The 22,789-nt window shown below is 44.4% G+C and overlaps 1 protein-coding gene across 1 annotated transcript in view; it reads left to right on the top strand.

The window, feature by feature from the left end:
* The window catches only part of oafa (OAF homolog a (Drosophila)), a 52,598-nt gene extending 30,858 nt beyond the window's left edge, over positions 1 to 21,740 (top strand). The window contains exons 2-4 of the mRNA XM_069894608.1: positions 7,706 to 7,840; positions 10,082 to 10,262; positions 17,920 to 21,740. Coding sequence (XP_069750709.1) covers positions 7,706 to 7,840; positions 10,082 to 10,262; positions 17,920 to 18,185 — 582 coding nt within the window. The 3' untranslated portion in view covers positions 18,186 to 21,740. The remainder of the gene's footprint in view (positions 1 to 7,705; positions 7,841 to 10,081; positions 10,263 to 17,919) is intronic.
* Positions 21,741 to 22,789: the final 1,049 nt, after the last annotated feature.

Below are 22,789 nucleotides of genomic sequence, written 5' to 3'. Positions count from 1 at the left end.
ATTCATTGGAGCGACTTCATCTCCAACATCGAAGTACTCGAGATGGCAGAGGCCGACAGCATCGAATCCACGCTGCTGAAGATCAAACTGCGCTGGGTAGGTCACGTCTCCAGAATGGAGGACCATCGCCTTCCCAAGATTGTGTAATATGGCGAGCTCTCCACTGGCCACCGAGACAGAGGTGCACCAAAGAAGAGGTACAAGGACTGCCTAAAGAAAGCTCTTGGTGCCTGCCTCATTTACCACCGCCAGTGGGCTGATATTGCCTCAAACCATGCATCTTGGCGCCTCACAGTTCGGCGGGCAGCAACCTCCTTTGAAGAAGACCGCAGAGCCCACCTCACTGTCAAAAGACTAAGGAGGAAAAACCCAACACCCAACCCCAACCAACCAATTTTCCCTTGCAACCGCTGCAACCGTGTCTGCCTGTCCCGCATTGGATTTGTCAGCCACAAACGAGCCTGCAGCTGACGTGGACTTTACCCCTCCATAAATCTTCGTCCGCGAAGCCAAGCCAAAGAAGAAAAAGATAGACAATTCTCACCAGTGATTCTTTTTTTTTTCTCTATGCTATTCCTAATCTCTACCCAGATGGATTCAACATTTTGCTCCTTAGATCTTGTACCATCTCTCACTATTGCCCTGACCTCATTCTGAACTAAGAGTGCTACCCCACCTCCCTTGCCTTCCTGCCTGTCCTTCATTATTACCTGATATCCTTGGATGTTTAATTCCCAGTCCTCTCCACCCTGCAACTACGTTTCTGTAATGGCCACTAAATCATATCCCTTTGTACTGATTTGTACCACTAGTTCACTGACCTTGTTTCGAACACTATGGGCATTCAGATAAAATGCCCTGATACCCATTGTGCTTTCAAAATCTGGTCATCTTTCTCTCTTTTTGCACTTGACTTTTAACCCTTGACACTTTTCTCTTTTTTAACTTTTGGTTTTACTTTGTCCACACTCTTCTCTTTTACTTCATCCATCCTTCTCCAATCTGTTGAAACCTCCCCCCTACTATTAGTTTAAAGCCCCATCCACAGTCCTTGTTATGTAATTCACCAGGATCCAGCTCCCTTCAAGGTTCAGATGGACATGGAGCCCCTCCTCTTTGAACAGTTCCTTCCGAATACTGGTGCCAATTTCCCATGAATGGGAACCACTACTCTCACACCAATCCTTGAGCCACACATTTAACTCTCTAATCTTCTGGACCCTATGCTGTGATGATGTCATGGAAGGGAGGGGGGCATATTATACTGACTGCTTGCTATTGGCTGTGGCAGTAGAGATACTCCACCCTACTGGTATAACAGATGGAGATGTTTTCCCACTGGCCAATCTAGTGGTGGTTATAGTCTGTCAATAAAGGCCAGTATTAGTATATCACTTGTCTGGTCCATGTCTATGGCATATCATGTGCCAATTTGCACGTGGCTCAGGCGGTAATTCAAAGATTAGCATCTTTTTGATTCTGCTTTTTAATTTGGTCCCTAGCTCCTTAAATTCCCTTAGCAGAATCTCTTTCCTGGGTCTACCTACGTCATTGGTACCCATATGGACCATGACAATTGGATCTTTCCCCCTTTACTGCAAATTTTTCTGCAGGTCAGATAAGATGTCCCGAACCCAGGTACCAGGCAAGCAACACGGCCTTCGGATGCTCTATCCTTGCGATAGAGTGCTTTGTCTATTCCCCTAACTATACTATCCCCAATTACCACTATGTTTCTCTTCTCTCCACCCTCTTGAATGGCTTCCTCAACCACAGTGCCACAGTTAGTTGCTCATCCTTCCTTCAGCCTCTATTCTTATCCACACAAGGAGTAAGAAACTCAGACTTGTGAGACAAGATCAAGGAGTGAGGATCCTCTCACACTGTCTCTTGGATCCCCCTACCTGCCTCACTCGCAGTCACACCCTCTTGTTTCTGACCACTGGCCAACATTGAGGCAGTTATTCTCACGGGTATGACTGCCTCCTGAAGCACAATGTTCAGGTATCTCCTCCCTGATGTGTCGCAGTATTTGAAGCTCATCAAATTTTAGGTCTGAATTCTTCAGGTACCACAACAAGTTCCACCTGCTCCCACATCATGCAGCTACAACACATCATCTGATCCTGCATGCCTTCTTTATTTAGAATCCTAAAGTTTGGTGACTTTTATATAACCACTACAAAAGCCTTACCTGCTCCTCACCGCTGCCTCCTCGCCAAAGCCTCCAAGTGCCACTCCTACACTATGCCACTCACACGCCGGCTACTCTGCTTACACTTCCACCTCTTTTTATTGGCTACAGCTAATTAGCCAATGGGAAAAATGAAAAGAGCACCTACCTCTCCCACTGCTTTTTAAACCCTTCTCAGCTTCTCATACAGTAGGTAAAGAAGAGTTGCAAACACTAGACCCAGATGGGGATGGGGTTACCTAAAATTAGAAACCTCAGTGTTCATGCTTGTAGTGCATGTCGAAAGAATCAAAGGCTTGTTGATCCAAACCAAGGCTTTTATTAACTAGAAGACTGGAGCGAATCACATGTAGATTGACCAGTCCAGAATGATATGGGTCTGGCTAGGAGCAACCCTTTAAGACCTGCCAGTAGGCGTGGCTATGCTCTCAGCCAATCACAACCATCCTATACCACAGTATATACATATACACATTGGTGTTAGAATCCATACTATCACATTTACCCTTTCTTTGAGAACTGACTCCTGGGTGAATGGAGTTCTGTAAAAAAAAGGTGGGGGGGAACTGGTGGGAGGTTAGGGGCTGTAATGGTCAGGGGGCCTGATTGTCTGGCGTGACCGCCGTGGTGTTGGGATTGGGGTCGCTGGAGTCGTGCCACTGGTGGGTTCGTTGGGTGCGGTCACTGCTTCGCTCAATTCCCCAACGGCGTTGTCGACAGGCTGGCCTGAGTTGGTGGGGTGATGCTGATCCCTCTGTTCGAGCACGTGACCTAGGGGAGAAGGATTCGGAGGAGGTTGGGTTGGGAGCACTGCTGGGTCCGATCCGGCTTGGGCTCGGTCCCTTACCGAGACTGTGTCCTTCCACCCATCCAAGTACTCAACGTGTGCATAATGTGGGTTTGCTTGGAGCAGCATCACTCAGTCAACCAAAGGGTTGTTCTTTGAGTACCGGACGTGGCGTCGCAGGAGGACAGGCCTGGGAACTGTGAGCCACGCCGGCGGGGTTATTCCTGATTCGGATTTCCTTGGGTAAGAGAACGTCCTTTTATGGCATTGGTCACGGTGCATAGGAGGGAGTGGATGGAGTGTAGCATGTCCTGCCAGCGAGTGGTGGGGAGGCCTTTGGACTGGATGGCAAGCGTAACCGCTTTCCAGACGGTGGCATTCTCTCTTTCGACCTGCTCATTACCTCATGGGTTATAACTGGTGGTCCTGCTCGAAGCAATACCACACTCTAGAAGGTACTGCCGCAGCTCGGAGCTCATAAACGAGGACCCCCAGTCACTGTGGATGTAACTGGGGTACCTGAAGATGGCGAAGATGCTGTGCCTATGACTGAGGAGGTGGTCATGTCCGAGCAGGGCACAGCAAACGGAAAGCAAGAATACTCATTGATCACCTTAAGAATGTAGGTGTTACGGTTGGTCAACGGTAGGGACCCCTTGAAGTCCACGTTTAGACATTCAAAGGGTCAAGTGGCTTTGATGACGTGGGTGTTCTCCAGACGGAAGAAGTGGGATTTGCACTCAATGCACTCCAGGCAGGCTCGGGTCATGGAGCAAATCTCCTCGACCATGTAGGGCAGATTGCGAGCCTTAACAAAGTGTGTGAACCAAGTGACCCCTGGATGACAGAGCTCCTCGTGGAGTCTCTGCAGCCTGTCCAGTTGTATGTTGGCGCAAATCCCCCTGGAGAGCGCATCTGGCGGATCGTTGAGTTTACCAAGCCGGTATAGTATGTCATAATTGAAGGTGGAGAGTTCAATTCTCCACCTAGCAATTTTGTTGTTCTTGATCTTATCTCACTGGGTATTGCTAAACATGAACGAGACCGCGCTTTGGTCAGTCAGCAGTGTAAAGCACCTGCCAGTGAGCTAGTGCCTCCAACATACTGCTTCGACTATGGCCTGGGCCTCCTTCTCGGCAGAGGAGTGTCGGCTCTCAGGGTTCTGGAGAAGAAGGCTACCGGCCGGCCTGGTTCAAAGTAGCTGCCAGTGCAAAATCAGATGCATCACTCTCTACTTGGAATGGAATGGACTCATCGATGGCATGCAGCGCTGCAGCAGCGATGTCCAATTTGATGCGGTCGAAGGCTGCTCTGGCTTCAGTTGACAGGAGGAAGGAGGTGGTCTAGATAAGTGGCCATGCCTTGTTGGCATAGTGTGGAACCCATTGGGTTGAAAAGAAACCCAGGCAGCATCTGAGTGCCTTTTGGGTGTGGGGGGGTGGGGTGGCAAGTCCATGAGGGGACACATGCAGTCAGGGTCTGGCATTACCACCCTGTTCTCCACCACACAACCTAGAATTGCAAGCTGAGTGGTCCGGAAGACACACTTGTCAAAATTGTAGGTTAAGTTCAGCTGAATCGCAGTCTGAAAAAATTTCTCGAGGTTGGCATCTGGTCCTACGTGTCATGGCGGCAGATGGTGACATTGTCCAGATACGGGAAAGTAGCTGCTAGCCCGTTCTGGTCCATTTCCCGCTGGAAAACTGCGACACCATTCATGACCCCAAAGGGTACCTTGAGGAATTGATACAGCCGCCCGTTCACTTCGAAGGCCATGAAAAGTCAGTCTTCTCGGCGGATCGGGAGCTGGTGATAGGCCGAACATAAGTCACTGGTGGAGAACACACAGTATTGGGCGATCTGATTCACCGCATCCGTGATCCGTGGGAGGGGGTACGCATCCAGAAGCGTGAAGCGGTTGACTGTCTGGCTGTAGTCAACCACCATCCGCGGCTTCTCCCCGTTTTTAACAACCATCACCTGGGCCCTCCGGGAACTTGAGCTGGGTTCTGTAATGCCCTTGTCCAGCAGTCTGCGCACCTCGCTTGTGATGAATTTTCTGTCTTCATAACTATACTGCTGGCGTTTGGGGGCCACTGGATTTCAGTCAGGGGTGAGGTTTGCGAAGAGTGCTGGAGGAGCAACCAGGAGGGTAGAGAGGCTACAAATTGTGCGCCGGGGCGCGGGGGCGGGTAGTTTGGGCTGTCGCTGGCAGGAGGCCTCCGGGTGGAGTGGTTACAGACAGAGAGTGGGGTATGGGGCCCCCCATAGTGCTGGGAAACAATTCAGAACTGGCACTGAAAATCTACTCCCAGCAATACGGGTGCGCACAGTTGGGGAGGACTAATAATTTAAAATCGGTAAATGTGATGCCCTGGACTTTCAGGGTCACCATGCAATACCCCTTTACCCCAGTCGAGTGCGACCTGGTCGCCAATGAAATCCTCTGGTCAGTGAGGAGAATAACCAGTCCGCAACGGTGGACCAGGTCTGGACAGATAAAACTCTCGGTTGACCCTGAGTCAAATAAGCAATTGGTATGGTGTCCATGCACTTTAATCAGTTCCATTGCTTTAGTAAGGGGATGGGGGCAGTCCTGGTCCAGGGTCACTGATGCAGCGACTTGTGCTGGGAACAATGGAGTCTTGTGTGATAACATCACGCAGCGTCGGGCCTGAACTGCGTGGTGACGTCACAGAAGCAGTCGGGCTGGAGCTGTCAGCATTGAGGAGCTGGAGCTGCTGTCTGCAGCCTGCTGGGGGTGTCGGCCAGCCAATGGTAAGTGCTGGGTGTCGCTTCTTGCAGTCGGCGGTGGGGCGAGCAGTCATTGGCGGTAGCGGTGGTGGGTACTGCGTCAGTGGTAGCGGCGGCCATGGTGGCAGGTACCTGGTCAGCAGCGTCGGTGGCGGCGGGTTCCTGGTCGGCAGCAGCGGTAGCAGCACCGGGTACCTGGTCGGCAGCGTCAGTAGCGGCAATGGCGGCGGCAGCGGTCGTTGAAGTCGGGGCTGGGGCCTGGTTGGTTGTTGCTCCATGTGGGAGGTCCAAGCAGGCCAACGTCATCGCAGCAAGGGTGGGCTTTACCTACCGCGCTCGGCACTTGCCCCGTGATGTCAGGCGCTGCCGCGCAGTGGAGTCCTTGGTCTCATTGGACGAGAGGTTTGAAGAAGAGATGTTTGAATGGGAGGGTGAAGGTTGGGCCTCACACAAGGCACTGTGTTTGACGGCAGCCATTTTGGAGTGACAGACTACAGCTAAGTGGCTATTTTGAAGGCACTTCTGGCACCTGGCTTTCCTTGCCGGACACTGGGACCTGTGTAGCACTTTGGGGTCACATCAGGCAGTGTAGCAGTGGCCGACAGGACGTCGGTGGGCCATGGGTAGTAGGGTTGAGGGAGGGCATCCTACTCACTTCATAGCATGGGGTCCAGCCCTGAGAGTAAGCATCCATACTTAAGACCGCAACCTCCATTGTCTCTGCGATCCGGATCACGTCCTCTAGGTTTTCTCCCCCATGCTCTAGCAGGTGCTGCCTCGCCTCATTCGATCGGACCCCGGCCACATAAGCATCCCAAATGAGATCGTCGGTGGTCTCAGCAGCAGTTCCGTCTGTGCAGGCACAGGCTTTGCCCAGTGCCCTTAGTACTTGACTATAAGCTCTACAGGACTCACCGGGCAGTTGCCTCCTGGTCGCTGGTTTGTACCGGGCGTAGACCCTGTTTACCGGTCGCTCGTAGAGTCCTTTCAGCACCTTCATGGCTGCGGCGTAAGTGGCTGCATCCTGGATGCTCTCATAGACTCTCAGGGACATCATAGACATCAATACTAGTAGTCGATGGCTGATCTCCACCACGGCAGGGTCAGAGAGTTGTAGGTAAGCTTCGAAACACCTCACCCAGTGCTTAAAGTCATTCGGAGCTGTAGCCAACTGCGGGTCGATGTTGAGGCGTTCCGGTCGCAGCATACGCTCCATCCCCTGAAAACTTTCTAATTAATAAAATTGTAGTGCACGTCGACAGAATCAAAAGCTTGTTGATCCAAACTAAGGCTTTTATTGACTAGAAGACTGGAGTGTATCATATGTAGGTTGACCAGTCTAGAATGATATGGGTCTGGCTAGGAGCAACCCTTTAAGACCTGCCAGTCAGCGTGGCTATGCTCTCAGTCAATCACAACCATCCTATACCACAATATATACATATACACATTGGTGATAGAATCCATACTATCATAATGCTGTTGGGTTTAAGGCTGGTTATATAACCCAAAATGTTGATTATATAATCTTTACCTCTTATGGGTGCGACAAGAACTGCTGAGATCCTCCAAAATTTCAGTGTTTGGACATCAATTTCAGTTCAGCCCTTTTACTGGGGGCTCTAAGCTCAAAGTGTCCCTTGAGGAGGGGTGGAGTATGGGCCATCGATAGAAAGAGGTGTGAAGGAAGAGAGAATCATGGCAGTGATCTTGTCCCTAAAACCTGAAAGGTACATTCTGAAATTACTCCTGTGGTCTGATTTTGGAGAATCTGCGGACTGATTTTTATTTTTGTGATGAAATTTTCCATTTTGCACCTCCTCAACAGGTTAGACCTCTGGATCTTGCTGGGCTGAGCCATTATCGCAGGTCTGGAAAGACTGGTAACTAAAGAGTGCAGATGATCTGTTGTTCTTCTTCTCACCTATCTTCTCCCACAACAGTGACTGATTTTTGTCTCCTCGAAACAGGACGTGAAGATTATCCGTTCCCTGATCTTGGGAGAAATGGAACGAGGTCAAACGCAGTTCCAGGGTCTGTGTTTCATTACCAGGCTTCATAAGAATGAAATTATTCCAAGTGAATCCATGGCAAAACTTCGACAGGTGAGACCTGGTCCCACACCCACCCAAAGGCCAGAAGCAACCTCTAACCATTCTGACTACCTCTTTTTCATCAATCTCTCCCTTCTCCTCTGCAGGTTTGTAAAGTGATGTTCTGTGGCATTTTGTTAAGTATTAGGATGGCTGCAGGAATGAGGTGTGATCGCTTGTCTCTGGACTAATCGAAGGGAGTTCTATTGTTGTGATCACTGTCAGAGATGAGATTGCAAACCATGGGTGATTCTCTTGTGAAAATTACAGTTGTTAAAGATAGTACTGCAGGGTACTTAGAAAAATCAAAGCCAATCAGGTTATGTGATTTAGTGAAAGATAAATCATAATGCATTAATTTATTGGCATCCTTTGAGCATCGTTTCATGTGGAATGGATAAAATTTCCAAAAGGTAGTTGATAAAGTGTCACATCAAAGTTTATTGTGGAAAATAAAACCTCATAGAAAATAAGAAATGGAGTGGATTGAAGATTAACTCAAATTAAAGGGAAGAGAAATGGGTCTTTTATCAATTACATGGGACAACAAATTTTTTTGGAAGGTTTGCTTCCTAAAAAGAATTGGAGATTATGATAGACAACTTCAAGCTCAAAACAAAGATCATTTCAGATTTGCTGCATCTTGTAGGAAGTTGAAGAAATAATAAATTAGCATCTATTGAATTTAGAATGTTTAATTGCATAATGATGCTGACACATTGCATTTGTTCAACTGACCTAAAATGTTTTGCTGTTAATTTTCATTTGTTCTTGGCATCTGATGCCTCTTGTGCCAGTGTCCAGCATTGATGGATTCCAGTTTCCCTCCTATCACTTTTCCATAGTCGCAATGTCCTGGTGAAACCTTTCACCATGTTTGTCACTGACTGCACCAAGATGAACAGGGAAGAAGTCCAAGTGCGAATGCAGAAAATGAATTTTCAATGACATGTTGCACTTTGTAATTTTACATGCATGAAGTGGACTTAAAATATGACAGGAAATCACAAAAATAGGTTATATCAAAAAAATGGAATGTGATAGGAAAATTTTAAGTAAATTTTCACGATCAGTAACCCAAAATCTATAAAGTACACCCAAAAGTGTTCCGGAAGCAAATTCTTCATTGTTCAGTGTACAGCACAGGAATTTGTAGTGAGGCTTCGATGTTTCATGATTCATTAAAAAAAAGAGAAAATGTTACTTGATGATAAAAGATGGGGAGGAAAGTTGTGAAAAGGATATATGGAGACCACAAAGGGGATATAAATAGTTCAAATTAATGCACAAAGATCTATAAAATGGAGTATAATGTGGCGAAAAGGTGAAATTGACCATTTTGGCTCAAAAAAATGTAGGAAAAAATGAGGAAAGCATCCAATTGGGGAGAGATTGCAGAGGAATCTGAGAGACCTAGTGTGCAATTCATAAATACTTGAAGGCAGGAACTGCTTGTAATACTGAATCTTGGAGCTTATTATGAAGGGGGATTAAATACAAATGTAAAGAGGTTCTGATTTAGCTGTATTGAACCCACATCTGGAGAAAAGTGAACAGGTTTGACCTTCTTTATGGAAGATTGTTTTTTTTAATATTTTAAAGCAACAGTAGGTAAATTCTCAAAAAGCAACAAAGTGAAAAATTACTAGGGGGAGGTAGCTGGGAGTTTTGATTGCAATTAATTTGGCTGAAACATTATTGAATACTGGAGCAAGCAGGCCGCAGGGCTTACATTGTCCCATTCCTGATTGCAATTCGCACATTCCAGTAAAGAACTGCTCTCATTCCAGTACCACATTTACTGGGATTAGAAATAAATATTGATCTGGACACTTTAGCAGCAATCAATATTAACCCCGTTTAATCTAATTTCAGACCTCTTACAAGTTGCTTCACGAGGAACGACTCAAATCCTAGCAGTCCCTTAAACTGCCTGATCTTTAGACCAGAGGCAGAAATTAGCATTTTCCTACTGTCTGTATTCACTGTTGTTGATGGATCTGTCTCCCTTTCTAACTGAGTGAGTTACAAGAGTAGGAGACTTGTATTGGTGGTATGGTTCGTTTGATGAAATGCTCTGATACAGAATTTGATGAAATTCTCTGAAGGGAATACTTTTGTGGTTTAACCATATTTCTTCATTCAAGATACTGCTGTATTTGTGTTTATATTGTTGAAATGCAACCTTTGCCCATCTTCTCATCCTGCTTCATCATTCCCACTTGATATTGAATGCATTCTCTTTCACTACAGAAAGACCCAACAGTAGTGCGAGTGGCAGAAGAGCAGCGAGGGCTCGAGCATTTGTACATGGACATGGCAGTGAACTATAGCCGGACTAGCCAGCTGAGTATCCACATACACAACATGTGCGCAGAGGCCACAGATGGTATCTATGCAAGGGAGAGCGATGTGAAACATTGGAGGAATTCAGGTTGGTGAAATTGACCCAAGAGACAGGGAGGCAAATTGCTTCACAGGAGCAAGAAGCCATTCAGTTTCTGGAGCCTGTTCCATATCTAAATTGGATTCTGACCTTTTAGTATCTATGTTTTAATGACAGTCTACCAATCTCAGTTTTGATATTTGCAATTAGCCTCAATTGTGATGTTTCTTTTAAGTAATAAAGAAATTTGGGTTCCTTTATATTAAAAATATTTCATTAATAATTCTCGACCTTGTGGTGCAGCCATTTTTTGTATCTAACCTGAGGTACGGCACGCATCTCTGACTCCCTCTAGTGGTCAGGTGTATCACTAGCATTCTATCACCACATCCCCTTTACTTAAGATGTTCAATCTAGCAATATTGAACACTAATAGAGTATTCATTTAAATTTAAAGGTAAACACCAACATAAAAACAAATATCAGCAGAACAAACTTTTTAAGGTTGTATTCCTTTTTCTTTTAGAGATTCAACCTGTCAGATGCTTTGATAGCATGTGTAAGTCTTCTCAACTCAGATACACATGTCCATTCTGGTGATGTACTACTGTCTAGCACTGGTGGCCTTTCCTTTGTTGTGGTACAGGCTGGACCTTCTACATTTGTTTGTTCTTGCAGCATCACTTGCATTTTCAGCAGGCTCTTTCAATTCCTCCTCAGTATTTGACCACCTCTATTCTGATGGTGTAGGATCTTGGATCTACTTCCCCAGAACAGTGGCCTTCTTGTCCCAAGTGTTGGAATCTCTTGAGTCTCACTGTGTCATGTTGTGTCAGTGGCCCTAAGCTTCTTCTCTCCATTGCGGATGTTTTTGTTTCTGTTCGACATCTTCAACACCTCTGTTCTTGTTTGGGTCTGTGGAGTAGGGACATGTGGTGTGTAGTCTATATCTCATCAGGAGCTTAGCAGATAACATGTCCTGTTTAAATGGTGAAGCTCAATAGAGGTAAATAAGGATCTGAGCCACTGTCTTGTGCTTTCTTGATCACCTGTTTAACTATGTGAAGTCCTTTCTCTGCTTTACCATTTGATTGTGGATGCAGAGGACTTGAAGTCACATGTTGAAAATCGTACTCTTCTGCAAAATTCTGGAATTCTCTACAACTATACCATAGTCCATTGTCACTGTAGACAATTTGAGGAATTCTATGTCTTGCAAAGATCGATTTCATATATTTGATCACACAAACAGCAGACACGTTAGGAAGCAGCACCATCTCAGGATAGTTCAATAGAGAGTCAATAACCAGCAAGTAATTCTTTCCATCCAGGTGGAACAGATCAGTCCCAACTTTCTGCCGTGGTTCTGCTGGTAACTCAGTTATGATCATGGGCTCCTTTGTCTTCTTTGTTTGATGTTTCAAACAGGTCTCACAGCTTGAAACTATCCTGTCGATGTCAGCATTTATCCCTGGCCAATAAACAGCAGTTCTGGGCATCTACTTGCATTTTTCCATTCCAAGGTGTCCCTCATGCATCCTTTTCGGCATCTCTTGCCACAGTGGTTGAGGAATTATAATTCTGCTCTGTCTGATTAGAAGCCCAGTGATAGCACTCAGCTCAGCTCTGATGTTGAGGTATTGCTGACAATTCACCTCTAGGCCATCCTTCATTCAGATTCTTGATGACCTTCTGTAGAACTCTGTCCTTTTCTGTTCCAGCTGCAATCTGCTTGGATATCATGTTAGATTCAGTGATCAGGTTCACATCTTTTCTGTGGAACTCTCATTGTGTGCTTCATTCTGCGTCAGCTAACACAATAAGTTTCCCTGGTGTGTACACCAATTCAAAGTCATAATGTTGTAGTTTCATCATCAATCTTTGGATTCATGGTGGCATTTCACTGAGATTTTTCTTGATTATGGCTATTAATGGCTTGTGGTCAGTCTCTGCCACGAATGTTGATCGACCATACACATAACTATGGAATTTCTCAAGTGTGTAGACCAGACCTGGACACTCTTGCTCGACCTGTGCATATCAACATTCAGATGATGTCGTCGTCCTTGATGAATGTGCCACTGGCCTCCAATCTTCTCCTTTAGCCTGAAGTAATACAGCACCTATTCCATCTTTTGAAGCTTCCGTAGATATTTTTATTCTCCTGGATGCGTCAAAGAACGAGAAAAACATTGGTTCTATAGTTAGAATGGTCTTCTGTTGACCCCATTCTTCCTCGAGATTGGTTGCCACTTGAATTCACATTTGTCCTGTAACAACTTCCTTAAGTATATTGTTTTGGAAGACAGTTTTGGTATGAATTTACCAATGAAATTGATCATTCCCAGCACTCTCAATATGCCCTTTTTTGTCAGTGAGTCTGGTCATATGTAGAATTGCTTTAACCTTGTTTTTGTCTGGCTCAGCACCTGCCTCTGACAGTTTATCTCCCAGAAAGGTGACTTCCTTCACACCAGACTGTGGTTAACTTTAATCCATACTTCTGGGTGCATTTTAATGTTTTGATAAACCTCTTGTTGTATTGTTCTTGTGTGGATCTCCATGGGATCATGTCATCCATGTACACATGTACCCCATTTAAGCCTTTTATGATGTGCAACACTTCCAGAGCTGAGGAAATTCCAAAAGGCATCCTCAGACAGGAGTATCGGCCAAATGGTGTATTGAACCTACAGTGTTTTGTATTATCTCCATGCCGTTTTAATTGCCAGAAACCCTGGGATGCATCCAGTTTAGTGAAAAACTTTGCACCAGCCATCTCACTTGTAATTTCATCCCTAGTTGAAATCTAATAATGTTCCATCTTTTATTTAATAAACTATTGAGGCTAGGTGGGTAAGGGGGAAGGGAGGTGAGAACTGGAAAGACAGGAAAGGGGGAGGGGAAAGAAAAGATGAGCAAGTTTAGCAAAAGCAGAAAATATGATGTTAATGTCATCTGGCTGGAGAGTGACCAGACAGAAAATAAGGTGTTTTTCCTTCAGTCTGTGGGTGGTCTGGGTTGGATGGTGCACAAGGCCATGGACAGACATGCGAGCCTGGAAATATAACTGGGAATTGAAATGGTTGGTTTCTGGGAGGTCGCTGTTATTGCAAACAGAGAGGAGGTGCTCAGCCAACCAATCTCCCTATCACCGGTCTTTCCAATATAGAGAAGGCCACAAAGGGAGGACCAGATCCAGTAAATAAGTCTTGTGGACATAGTGAAGTTGTGCTTCACTTGAAAGGCCTGTTTGGTGCCTCAGATCATGGAGATGGAGGAGGTGTGGGTGCAAGTGTTGCACCTCTCGTGGCCACAGGGGAAAGTGTCAGGGGGAGCAATGCATGGGGAGGGATGTGTTTATGAGGGAATCATGGAGGGAGCAGTCCCTGCAGAAGACTGAGAGGGGAGGAGAAGGAAAAATGTGAATGGTGATGGGATCCTATAGTAAGTGCCAGAAATTCTGGTGGATAATGTGTTGGACGTGGAGGCTGGGGGGAGGAGGGTGGGAGATGAGGATGAGAGAGATTCTATGTTTGTTGCATCTGGGAGCAGAGGTGGCCAGGGCAAATGAATGGGAAATGGAGGAGATGCATGTGAGGGCAAAGATGATGGTGGTGGAGGCGATGCCACGTATGAGGAAGAAGGCAGACATTTCGGAAGATCTGGTCTGGAAGACCTCATCTTGAGAACATATGCTGCAGAAAAAGAAAAATTGAGAAAAGGGGATGAAATCCTTGCAGGGGACAGGGGGTAAAGAGGTGTAGTCCAGGTAGTTGTGGGAGTTTGAGGGTTTGTAATATATGTCATTGGAAAGCTTGTCTCCCAAGATGGAAACAGAGAGATCCAGGAAGGGAAGAATGTTATCGGAGATGGACCAAGTGAGTTTGAGATCAGAGTGGAAAGAGGATGAAGTTGACCAGCTCATCCCAAGTGCATGAGGCAGCCCTGATGTAGTTGTTGATAAACCGGAGGAAGAGGTGATGGGTCTTGCCTGTGTAGGCTCGCAGCATGGAGCCCACAAACAGGCAGGCGTAGCTGAGACCCACACGGGTTCCCACAGCCACTCCTTTGATTTGGAGGAAGTAAGATGAGTTAAAAGAAAAGTTATTTAGAGTGAGGACAAGCTCTGGCAGGTGGGGGAAGGTGGTGGTAGAGGGTGACTGGCGGGTCTATGATCCAGGAAGAAGCAAAGTGCTTACAAACCTTCTGTGTGGGGGATAGAGGTTTAAAGGGATTGGGCATCCATCGTGAAGATGAGGCAGTCCAGTTTGTCCCAAATCATCCCAAAATATTTGTATACATTTTAAATTGTATCTCTGTGTAAATATGTGATTCTGTGTGTGCGCTGTGGTCCAGAGAACGCTGTTTCATCTGGTTGCATATGTACAGTCATATAATGAACATGAACTTCTAGTTGAACTTCTTGTCCCTTTCTGATTGTAATACAGGCTGCACTTCTCTTATCCAGCACTCTGTGGACTGGCAACTCCCACGGTTCAGCACATTTGAATCTACTGCCATTAGTACACACTTCTTACAGACAGCATAGGATTCGAACCCAGGCCCTGATCGCTGGTGCTGTAAAGGCCTTGCACTAACTGCTATGCTAACTGTACAGCCCCACAGTATTATTTCCTCCTTTAAGCTTTGTTCTACCTTTGATATGTTTACATAGAGAGTTCCCTTAGCGATCAATTGGTGTTTTCCAGCATTTTCTATGGTCCGGCAATGACCAAGTCCCAGCTTAATAAAAGACATACAACCTGTACTATGCCCTTCCCAGCAGAAAAAAAAACTTTCAGTTCCTTTAATAATGTTAAACATTGATGTGAGTCCTTAATGCATATGCTCAAGGAATTGGAATGCCGGATTGTTCAACTTCTGACATTTTAATTTAGTGTTATTTTGGCAAATCTACTGCGAGCTGAGCTCAAAACTGACTGCAGCACTCCAAATGGGTTTGAAATGAAACCTTCTAAGATTCAACTTTCACCCATATGTATTCCACTTCTCTTGGTTATTGAACTGACCCTGACAAGCCAATGCATTTTCACTCACAACAAGCACTGGAGTGTTTTAATTACAAGAATAGACTGGAATTGGCTAGTTTTATTTAGCTGGAACAGAAGCCATTAAGAGAGAACATGATTGAGTATATAAATGTATGCAGCTTATGGATTGGGTAGACGGATGGAATCTTTTTTTCCTTTTATCAGTGATGAATAAGACTAGTGGATGCATAGTTATGGTAGGAGATTTAGAGGGCATGTGAGGGGGCTCGTTTTCAACTAGAGAGTGACAAGTATCTGAAATGTACTGCCATTGGAAGCCGAGTTGCTGAAAGCTTTTAAGCTCTTGAGTCACACAGGCATAGAAGGGCTATGGGACAAGTGCAGGAAGATGGGATTAATGTGGATGTGCATAGACTGAATGGCCTGTTTCCACACTATATGACTCTGTGACTACTCCCAGTGAGTCAGATGGTTTGGGTCCAACTCCATTTCTTTTTAAAAGTTTAGCATGCAACACCAGACCTCAATGTATATGTATTTGCATACACACCAGGTTGGCACAGGCTCCATCTTAATTTTTTTTAAAAACACCTTCTGGTAATAGGTTATGAATCTAGTTGTCTCTGTAAATAAGTTTCCAAACTCCCTCCTCCTGTTTTTGTTTGTGCTCTCCCTCCCTTATCCACCTGTGGGCATGTGCTCCTCCCCCTTCCCTACCACCATTTTATTCAGACGCCTGCCTACATTTTGCTCATAACTTGATGAGGGGCTCAAGCCTGAAATGTTGGTTATGTACCTTTATCATTGCTCTATAAAGTTTGCTCTTTGACCTGTTGAATTTCTCCAGGGCAGCACGGTTGGCATAGTGGATAGTGTAACACATTTACAGCACCAGTGATCGGGACGGGGGTTCGAATCCCACGCTGTATGTCAGACTTTAGTACGTTTTCCCCGTGACTGTGTGGGCTTTCCCTGGGGGATCTGGTTTCTCCCTGATGCTCTCATCAATAACTCCAAAAGACTGGAAGTTATGTAAAACTGATAGGCTTTTATTCACAAGAGAATGGAGGCACGTCCATGCTGGTCAACAGTCCTGAACTGGGGATGGGGCTGTGGAACGGTCACCTTTATTCATGAATCTGTGGAAGGAGCCACAGGTACAGTCACCAATGGGCATGCCCAGACACTTAAATATGTAAACAGTGGTTACCACACTCCCACCCTTCAAAACATACCGGGGGTGTTTTAATTAGGTGTAAAATGGGTGGCATGGACTTGTGGGCCAAAATGGCCTGTTACCGTGCTGTATGTCTAAATTTAAAAATAAATTTAAATTGTTTTTTTTCTTCAATTACTGCATCTGCAGACTTTCATGTTTCACTCCAAACCTCTTGAATCAAGTGACTCCCTTTTGAGGACTGTTCTAATAAAAAGCAGTCATTATTAACACAGCTGCACCTTGTGATTTCAAAATCAGTCACTGCTTATAGATTTGAATAGTTTGTTGCTAATGTTGTTCCCATTTAGGAGATAAAATATTTGAATTTGTTTATTAATGTATATTAATACTTTTAGAATATTGCACTGCCTTACTTGTCGTGCACTATTTTTGTTATTAATTTATTTATTTTTTATAGTAATGTTGTAAGATGGTTATAATATGAATTTTTACACTAAGATGCTGCTGCAAAACACCGAATTTCATGACTTGTTCGTGACAATAAATCCTGATTCTGATTAAAGGACATGTGTCCACTTTAGGGCAGTATTGGATGTAAAGGAATGAACATTTTAAAATGTTTTTTGTCTTATCTGTGGGTAACAGGGATTTAGAGTACTGAGGATTTATTGAACTCTTGAAGGATAGGCCTTCAAACAAATTAAAACAGGGCTACGCTCTTGAATAGTAGATGGGTAAATGTAAAAGTGCTCCTTTGGCATTGTTTTGAAGAGGAATTTGGGGGTTAGTATGGTAATTTGTTGAATAAGTTGAAAAAAAATGTTACCTAGCCATATCAAGGTTGCATTTCCTACATACCAATAATGGCGACCTTTTGAAAAGTACGTGGTGAGTAACAGGGAAGTCTGCAGATGCTGTGATTGTAGTAAATACACAAAAGTGCTGGAGAAACTCAGCAGATCCCACAGCGTCCATGGGAGGCAAATATCCCTTTTACACAGCTGTTAAAAGGCAGGAATTAACTGCCTTTTAACTGCTTCACTTACTTGTGTGAATGCGATGAACACAGTATGGGGGGGGGGGGGTGTAATTTTTACCCCAGTACCTACCTGCCAAGGTAGGTAGTATCAGAGCCAATGCATTTTGCATCAGCTCCTGTGTAAAAGGCTTATCCACCTTCCCAGGATGCCACCGCTGTGATGCTGTTGGTCGTTTTCTTTTGCACCTTGATGTAAAAGGTCACACTGATACGGATTTTCTTGGTTCAATGTGAACGACCCAAGCTGGCTTTAAACACGGGTCGTTCACATACCAATTAAATGGGATCACTGTGTAAAAGGGATAAAAGATATATAACCAAAGTTTCGAGTCTAAGCCCTTTGACGAAATTTATCTTGGGATGTTCTGAATGAAATGATAAGTACTCTATAAATACAATATTTCATTTTGGAACCTCCAGCTGCTAGTTGACCCCTGGTTGACCTGTTTCTCCTCTTGTACTGTTTCTCAGGAGTCGATGTTTCAGCGTTTGAAGCAATCCATGTTTCGGAAGGTGTTCCACGATGTCGGGTCAGTCGGGACTGGTGGAAGAGTTGCATCTGCCGCTACTCCTTGTGTGTGGAGTGGTACCCCTGCTTCCTGAAGTACTGTCGGACAAAAGATGCCGCTGGGAAAACCAGCACCTACAAGTGTGGCATCAAAAGCTGCCAGAAATGTTCCCAGTTTGATTTCTATGTCCCACAGAAACAGCTGTGTTTGTGGGATGAGGACACTTAATCCCTGCCCTCCCCACCCACTGCTTGTGTTTGATAGGGAGGGGTTCGGAGAGAGATAGTGATAACTTTAGACCATATATTCATCTTGTGTGCCAAACGGAGACTGGCGGTCACCTTTGGAGTACTCGGGCTGCAGTCATTCTTGAGGGAAGATCCCTGCGGTGAGAGTGAGCCGAAGAGGATTTGAATATTTCAAAGTGGGGAAATGAGTACAGGCCCCAAGCACTGGTCTGAGCTGGGTCTGGGATTGGTGGGGTTACTAGGGCTTCGATGGGGATCCGGGATTTGCCTCTGCTGCCCACATTAGTGCGTCCTGTACATTCAAGTGTGACTTTTGGGAATCTTCAGAAACCGTGAATGTGTAAAATGAATTTTACTTGTGCTTTTTGAAGGACTGTAAGTTTCAAAGTTGGGAATCCCTGTTTGGAATACCTTTCCACAAGGGATTGCCTAGTTTACTTCTTTGGAAGTTTGCATTAACTAATGTTGTATCTTAATTAATCTCCCTGTTCGAGGAGATTGTTTAAAAGGTGAGTATTTCAATGTCCTGCTTGACGAATGTTGCTGAGTCTAATCCAGGAGTTACTCCTTGTTAATGGCCAGATGGAAAACTTGCTTGGCCCTTGAATTGTAGAAATCAGCCATTGGCTTCAAAGGCCATTTTCTTAAACTTTTTTCACATCTAATAACTCATAGTGGAGATGTGCCTTTAATGGATCAACAGTGGCAGGATAAATGACTTCATCCTGGGCCTGAATTGCGACTCAGATTGGTGGGCGAAATTTATCCTCTGCTTTACTTATCAATACTCTACAATTTATCACCAATGGCTTATTAGCATGTATAAAATATACAGCACACCCATCTCTGTTGGCAAAAGCTAATTTTGTGACCAGGAATCAAATCCATAGCCATAAGAGCTATGAAATATTAACCACTAAATTTCTAGGTCCTATCCTTAGGATCATTTAGTCTTTCGAGAACACTAAATTGTTGATGATGTGAGCCAAACTCCAGTTATTTATCCATTGAAAACTTTCACGAAGAGTATTATTCAATACAGATCAGCCAGCAATTTGAAGCAGATGCTGTTTTGCTCTAATGTCAGACATTGACACAGATCACTATTGAGTCCACTTGTAATCTGCCAGAAGAGATCAGGCTATCCCCGTCCAGGGAAATAGGAAAAGGAACTCAAATTAGTAGGTCCTTGTCCCAACCGTGAAGTTCCACCAACTCGTATTATTAGTTCTTCCTTCTTTGTGTGGCTTTCCTCTTGGACTAGCCAGTTCATCCTGCAGTCCAGATTATTGGTCAAGAGTGATGTGGCCTGTATTTTCACCAGATACTGAAATCACAACAAACAGGAGTCAAATCTAAAGACCACCATTGGTCTCAGTTCTTTGCCTCTATCTTTGCTTGCAAGATCCGACTAAAAGAACCCTCTTGTGTTCCATTTAAATAGTGTAAATCTAGATGTGGTCTCCATCCTGTGAAATTTAGCCAAAATTGAAGAATAAGTTCCCTTTTATAAATATATCAAACCTTTGTCTTCAATCTCCAGCTTCAGAATTTTTTTTAAAAATTTCGACATACAGCACAGTAACTGGCCCTTCCCACCCATGAGCCCATGCTGCCAACTACACCAAATAACCTACAACCCCCATACATTTTGAAGGGTGGGAGGAAACCCATGAAGACACAGGGAGAACATACAAAGTCCTTACAGGCAGTGCTGGATTAGAACCTGGTTTGCTTTTGCTGTAACAGCATTGTGCGAAGCAGTATGCTAACCGTGCTGGCCTGATTCTTTCCACTTTTCAGTTAAAGAACTGATATCATCCCTAGAATTTATTAATTACAAGAAGGAAGCTAGAGAGGTGCCTGGTAGGAAAGATCATTGTCACAGTATTGAATTTTTATTGATGTTTTTTTCTGAGGAAATAATATTGTGAAGTAGAAACTTAAATAAGACTGAGTAACCAAAGAGCATAACAACTACCCTGAGCTTTCTTTCTAAATAAACACATGCCTTTTCTGAGTTGAGTGTTCAGTAGATGAGGAAAACTCCTTTACACAAGCACACTCTTTTCACTATAATAACCTCTTGGCTTCTGGGCATTTCACAGTATTGAAGGAAGTACAAGTGCATTACCATAACCTTTTCAAACCAGAGCAGAATATATTTTACAATATGAGAATGGATGCAAAGCCTTAACTCCTTGATCCAGGTTTGACTTTTCATACAATATATTCCCAGTTTGTGGATGTAAAGGAATATTTTTGTTTCTAACTGTGTGCTCCCAAATATTCGTTTCTTTTGTGACTTCTGGTTAGGTACAATAAAGGAAATATGCTGAGTTCTGGAGCTTAGGAGAACTGATGATGTAGTGCCTTATTCCAATGAAACTTCCAGTTCTTGAACCATTGAATTATCAAGCCTTAGTAGGGAGTGTGTTGTTGTTTAATCCCAGTGTGTGGCTCTGTCCCCTGGCCATAGTTGCTTAAAGGGATGAGAGTTTTGGGGCCTATATCTAAGGATGATGCACTGATATTAGAGAGAGTCCAGAGGAAGTTTACGAGAATGATCCCAAGAATGAGAGGATTTGCTTATGAAGAACATTTGATGGCTCTGGGATTATACTCACTGGAATACAGTAGGATGAGGGGGATCTCATTGAAACCTCCCACATATTGAAAGTGCTGGATAGAGTAGACGTGGAGATGTTGTTTCCAGTATTGGGAGAGTCTCATACCAGGTGACACAGCCTTTAGAACGTAGATAAGGGGATGTTTCTCCAGCCAGAGGGTCATGAATCAGTGGAATTTGTGACTGCAGACACCTGTGGAGCCCAGTCATTGGATATATTTCATGCGGAGGTTGGATTGGTTCTTGATTAATGTGTGCCAAAGGTAATGGGGCGAAGGCAAGAGAATGGAGTTGAGAAGAAAAATATATCACCCATGATTTGAATGGTGGAGCAGACTTAATGGGCTGAATGGGCGAATTCAACTTTCATTTTTCTTCCTCTCATTCTCTTCAGGTGATGAGTTTGGATTTTGATTATAATAATCTGGTCTCAGATGCTTTTGACCACCAATATTTTTCAGGGAGTCTCTGCTTCTGTTGAATATTCTGTGTTTTGTAGTTCTCACAGGTGACCCTTGCAAAATAGAACCAGATAGTTTGATTTTACTACCGCCCAGATTACGATATGCCAGGTGTTCACCAATTGTTGTCCCTCTTGGGGTTTGGAGGAACTGTCACAAGGCCTTTGCCTGTTTTAACTGGCTACCTGTGGAGGTGGTATTTTTGAGATCCCAGAGCCTCAGACAAAAACCTTTGGAGCTGCCATTCTGTTGAAAAGAATATTTAGGAGTAATCATGTGTTTCTGGGATATTGTTTTGGGATCTGAAGCATGGAAAACCTTCCCTTCAATAATTGCAATCTCACAAAAGTGCCTTCATGTTCTGTTCAATGTTTCAGAATTCCTAACAAATTATTTTTGTATTAATGTGTTTAAAATAAAAATAAAAGATGGCTTTATTCATTGATTCTTGTTGTGTGTTCAATAATAATCTCTTGGGCTTTTCATTCATTTTTCTCCCATAGATTCCCATTGTTTGGTGCGTTCAGGCTGGAGACTGGCCTGAAGTTAAGAAGAGTATGAATGAGAGAAAAGAGTGAGGTCCGGGGTTGGGGGAGGGGGGGTGCAGTGTGCGGAGGCCTATGATAGAGAGGTGCGTGGGTCAACTGAGCTGTAACACTAAATCTTAGATGGGCTCCATGTGGAGGAAGATATCACAGTATATTACAGAGTATTCAAACAGTGCAGTTGCAGTCCTTGTGAAACTCAAAACCAAAGCAGAGGACTTGCTTTAAGCTGTGTTGTCTGGGGCAGTACCTCATGGTCAGGGATAACATGCTTCCCATTCTATTCTTGGTGGCTGATGAGACCAATGTGGGGCATCAGGAGCAAGAGCATGCTACTTGATCCCTGAATTCCACTCTACTATTCAGAAGTGTAAGACTGATCTTCAATCTCAATATCATTTACCTGTCCTTTCGCCATATCCTTGATTCCTTTTATTCAAAAGCCTATTGATGTATTTTGAATGTAAGTGTTGCTTGGGCCACAACCCCCTGTGGTAGAGAATTCCCCACTAAGAGTGAAGGATTTTCCCTTTCTGATAATCACAAGTAGCCTACCCATTATTTTGAGGCTCATCCTCAATTCCAGACTCTCCAACTAGGAGGAGAAACATCTTCCCTATATCCATCCTGCCATTGAAGAGGGTTCAAAGGCAGATAACGAAAATTATCCTGGGGATGAGAGGGTTAATGTATGAGGAACTTTTGATTGCTCTACAGGACACTGCTGGGGTTCTTCAGAAGATGCATGATACACTGCTTGTAGCATAGCATCGTGTCCACCAAGAATGATGTAGATCCAGGAGGATCATTGCTGTGGGTGGAGAACTATCCATTGTTAAATCAGTGGAATGTAGCTGGAAAGAACTGAAGACTTTGTAAGAGGGTAGAAAAATGTTCAGAGAGAGGAGAGAGATTTCTGAGAACGAGAAAACTCAGTTTCTACTTCAGC

Source organism: Narcine bancroftii, chromosome 8 (assembly GCF_036971445.1).
Source record: "Narcine bancroftii isolate sNarBan1 chromosome 8, sNarBan1.hap1, whole genome shotgun sequence".
Taxonomy (NCBI): Eukaryota; Metazoa; Chordata; class Chondrichthyes; order Torpediniformes; family Narcinidae; genus Narcine; species Narcine bancroftii.
Note: the sequence above shows the minus strand (reverse complement) of the source record. Positions and strands in the feature narration are given on the sequence as shown.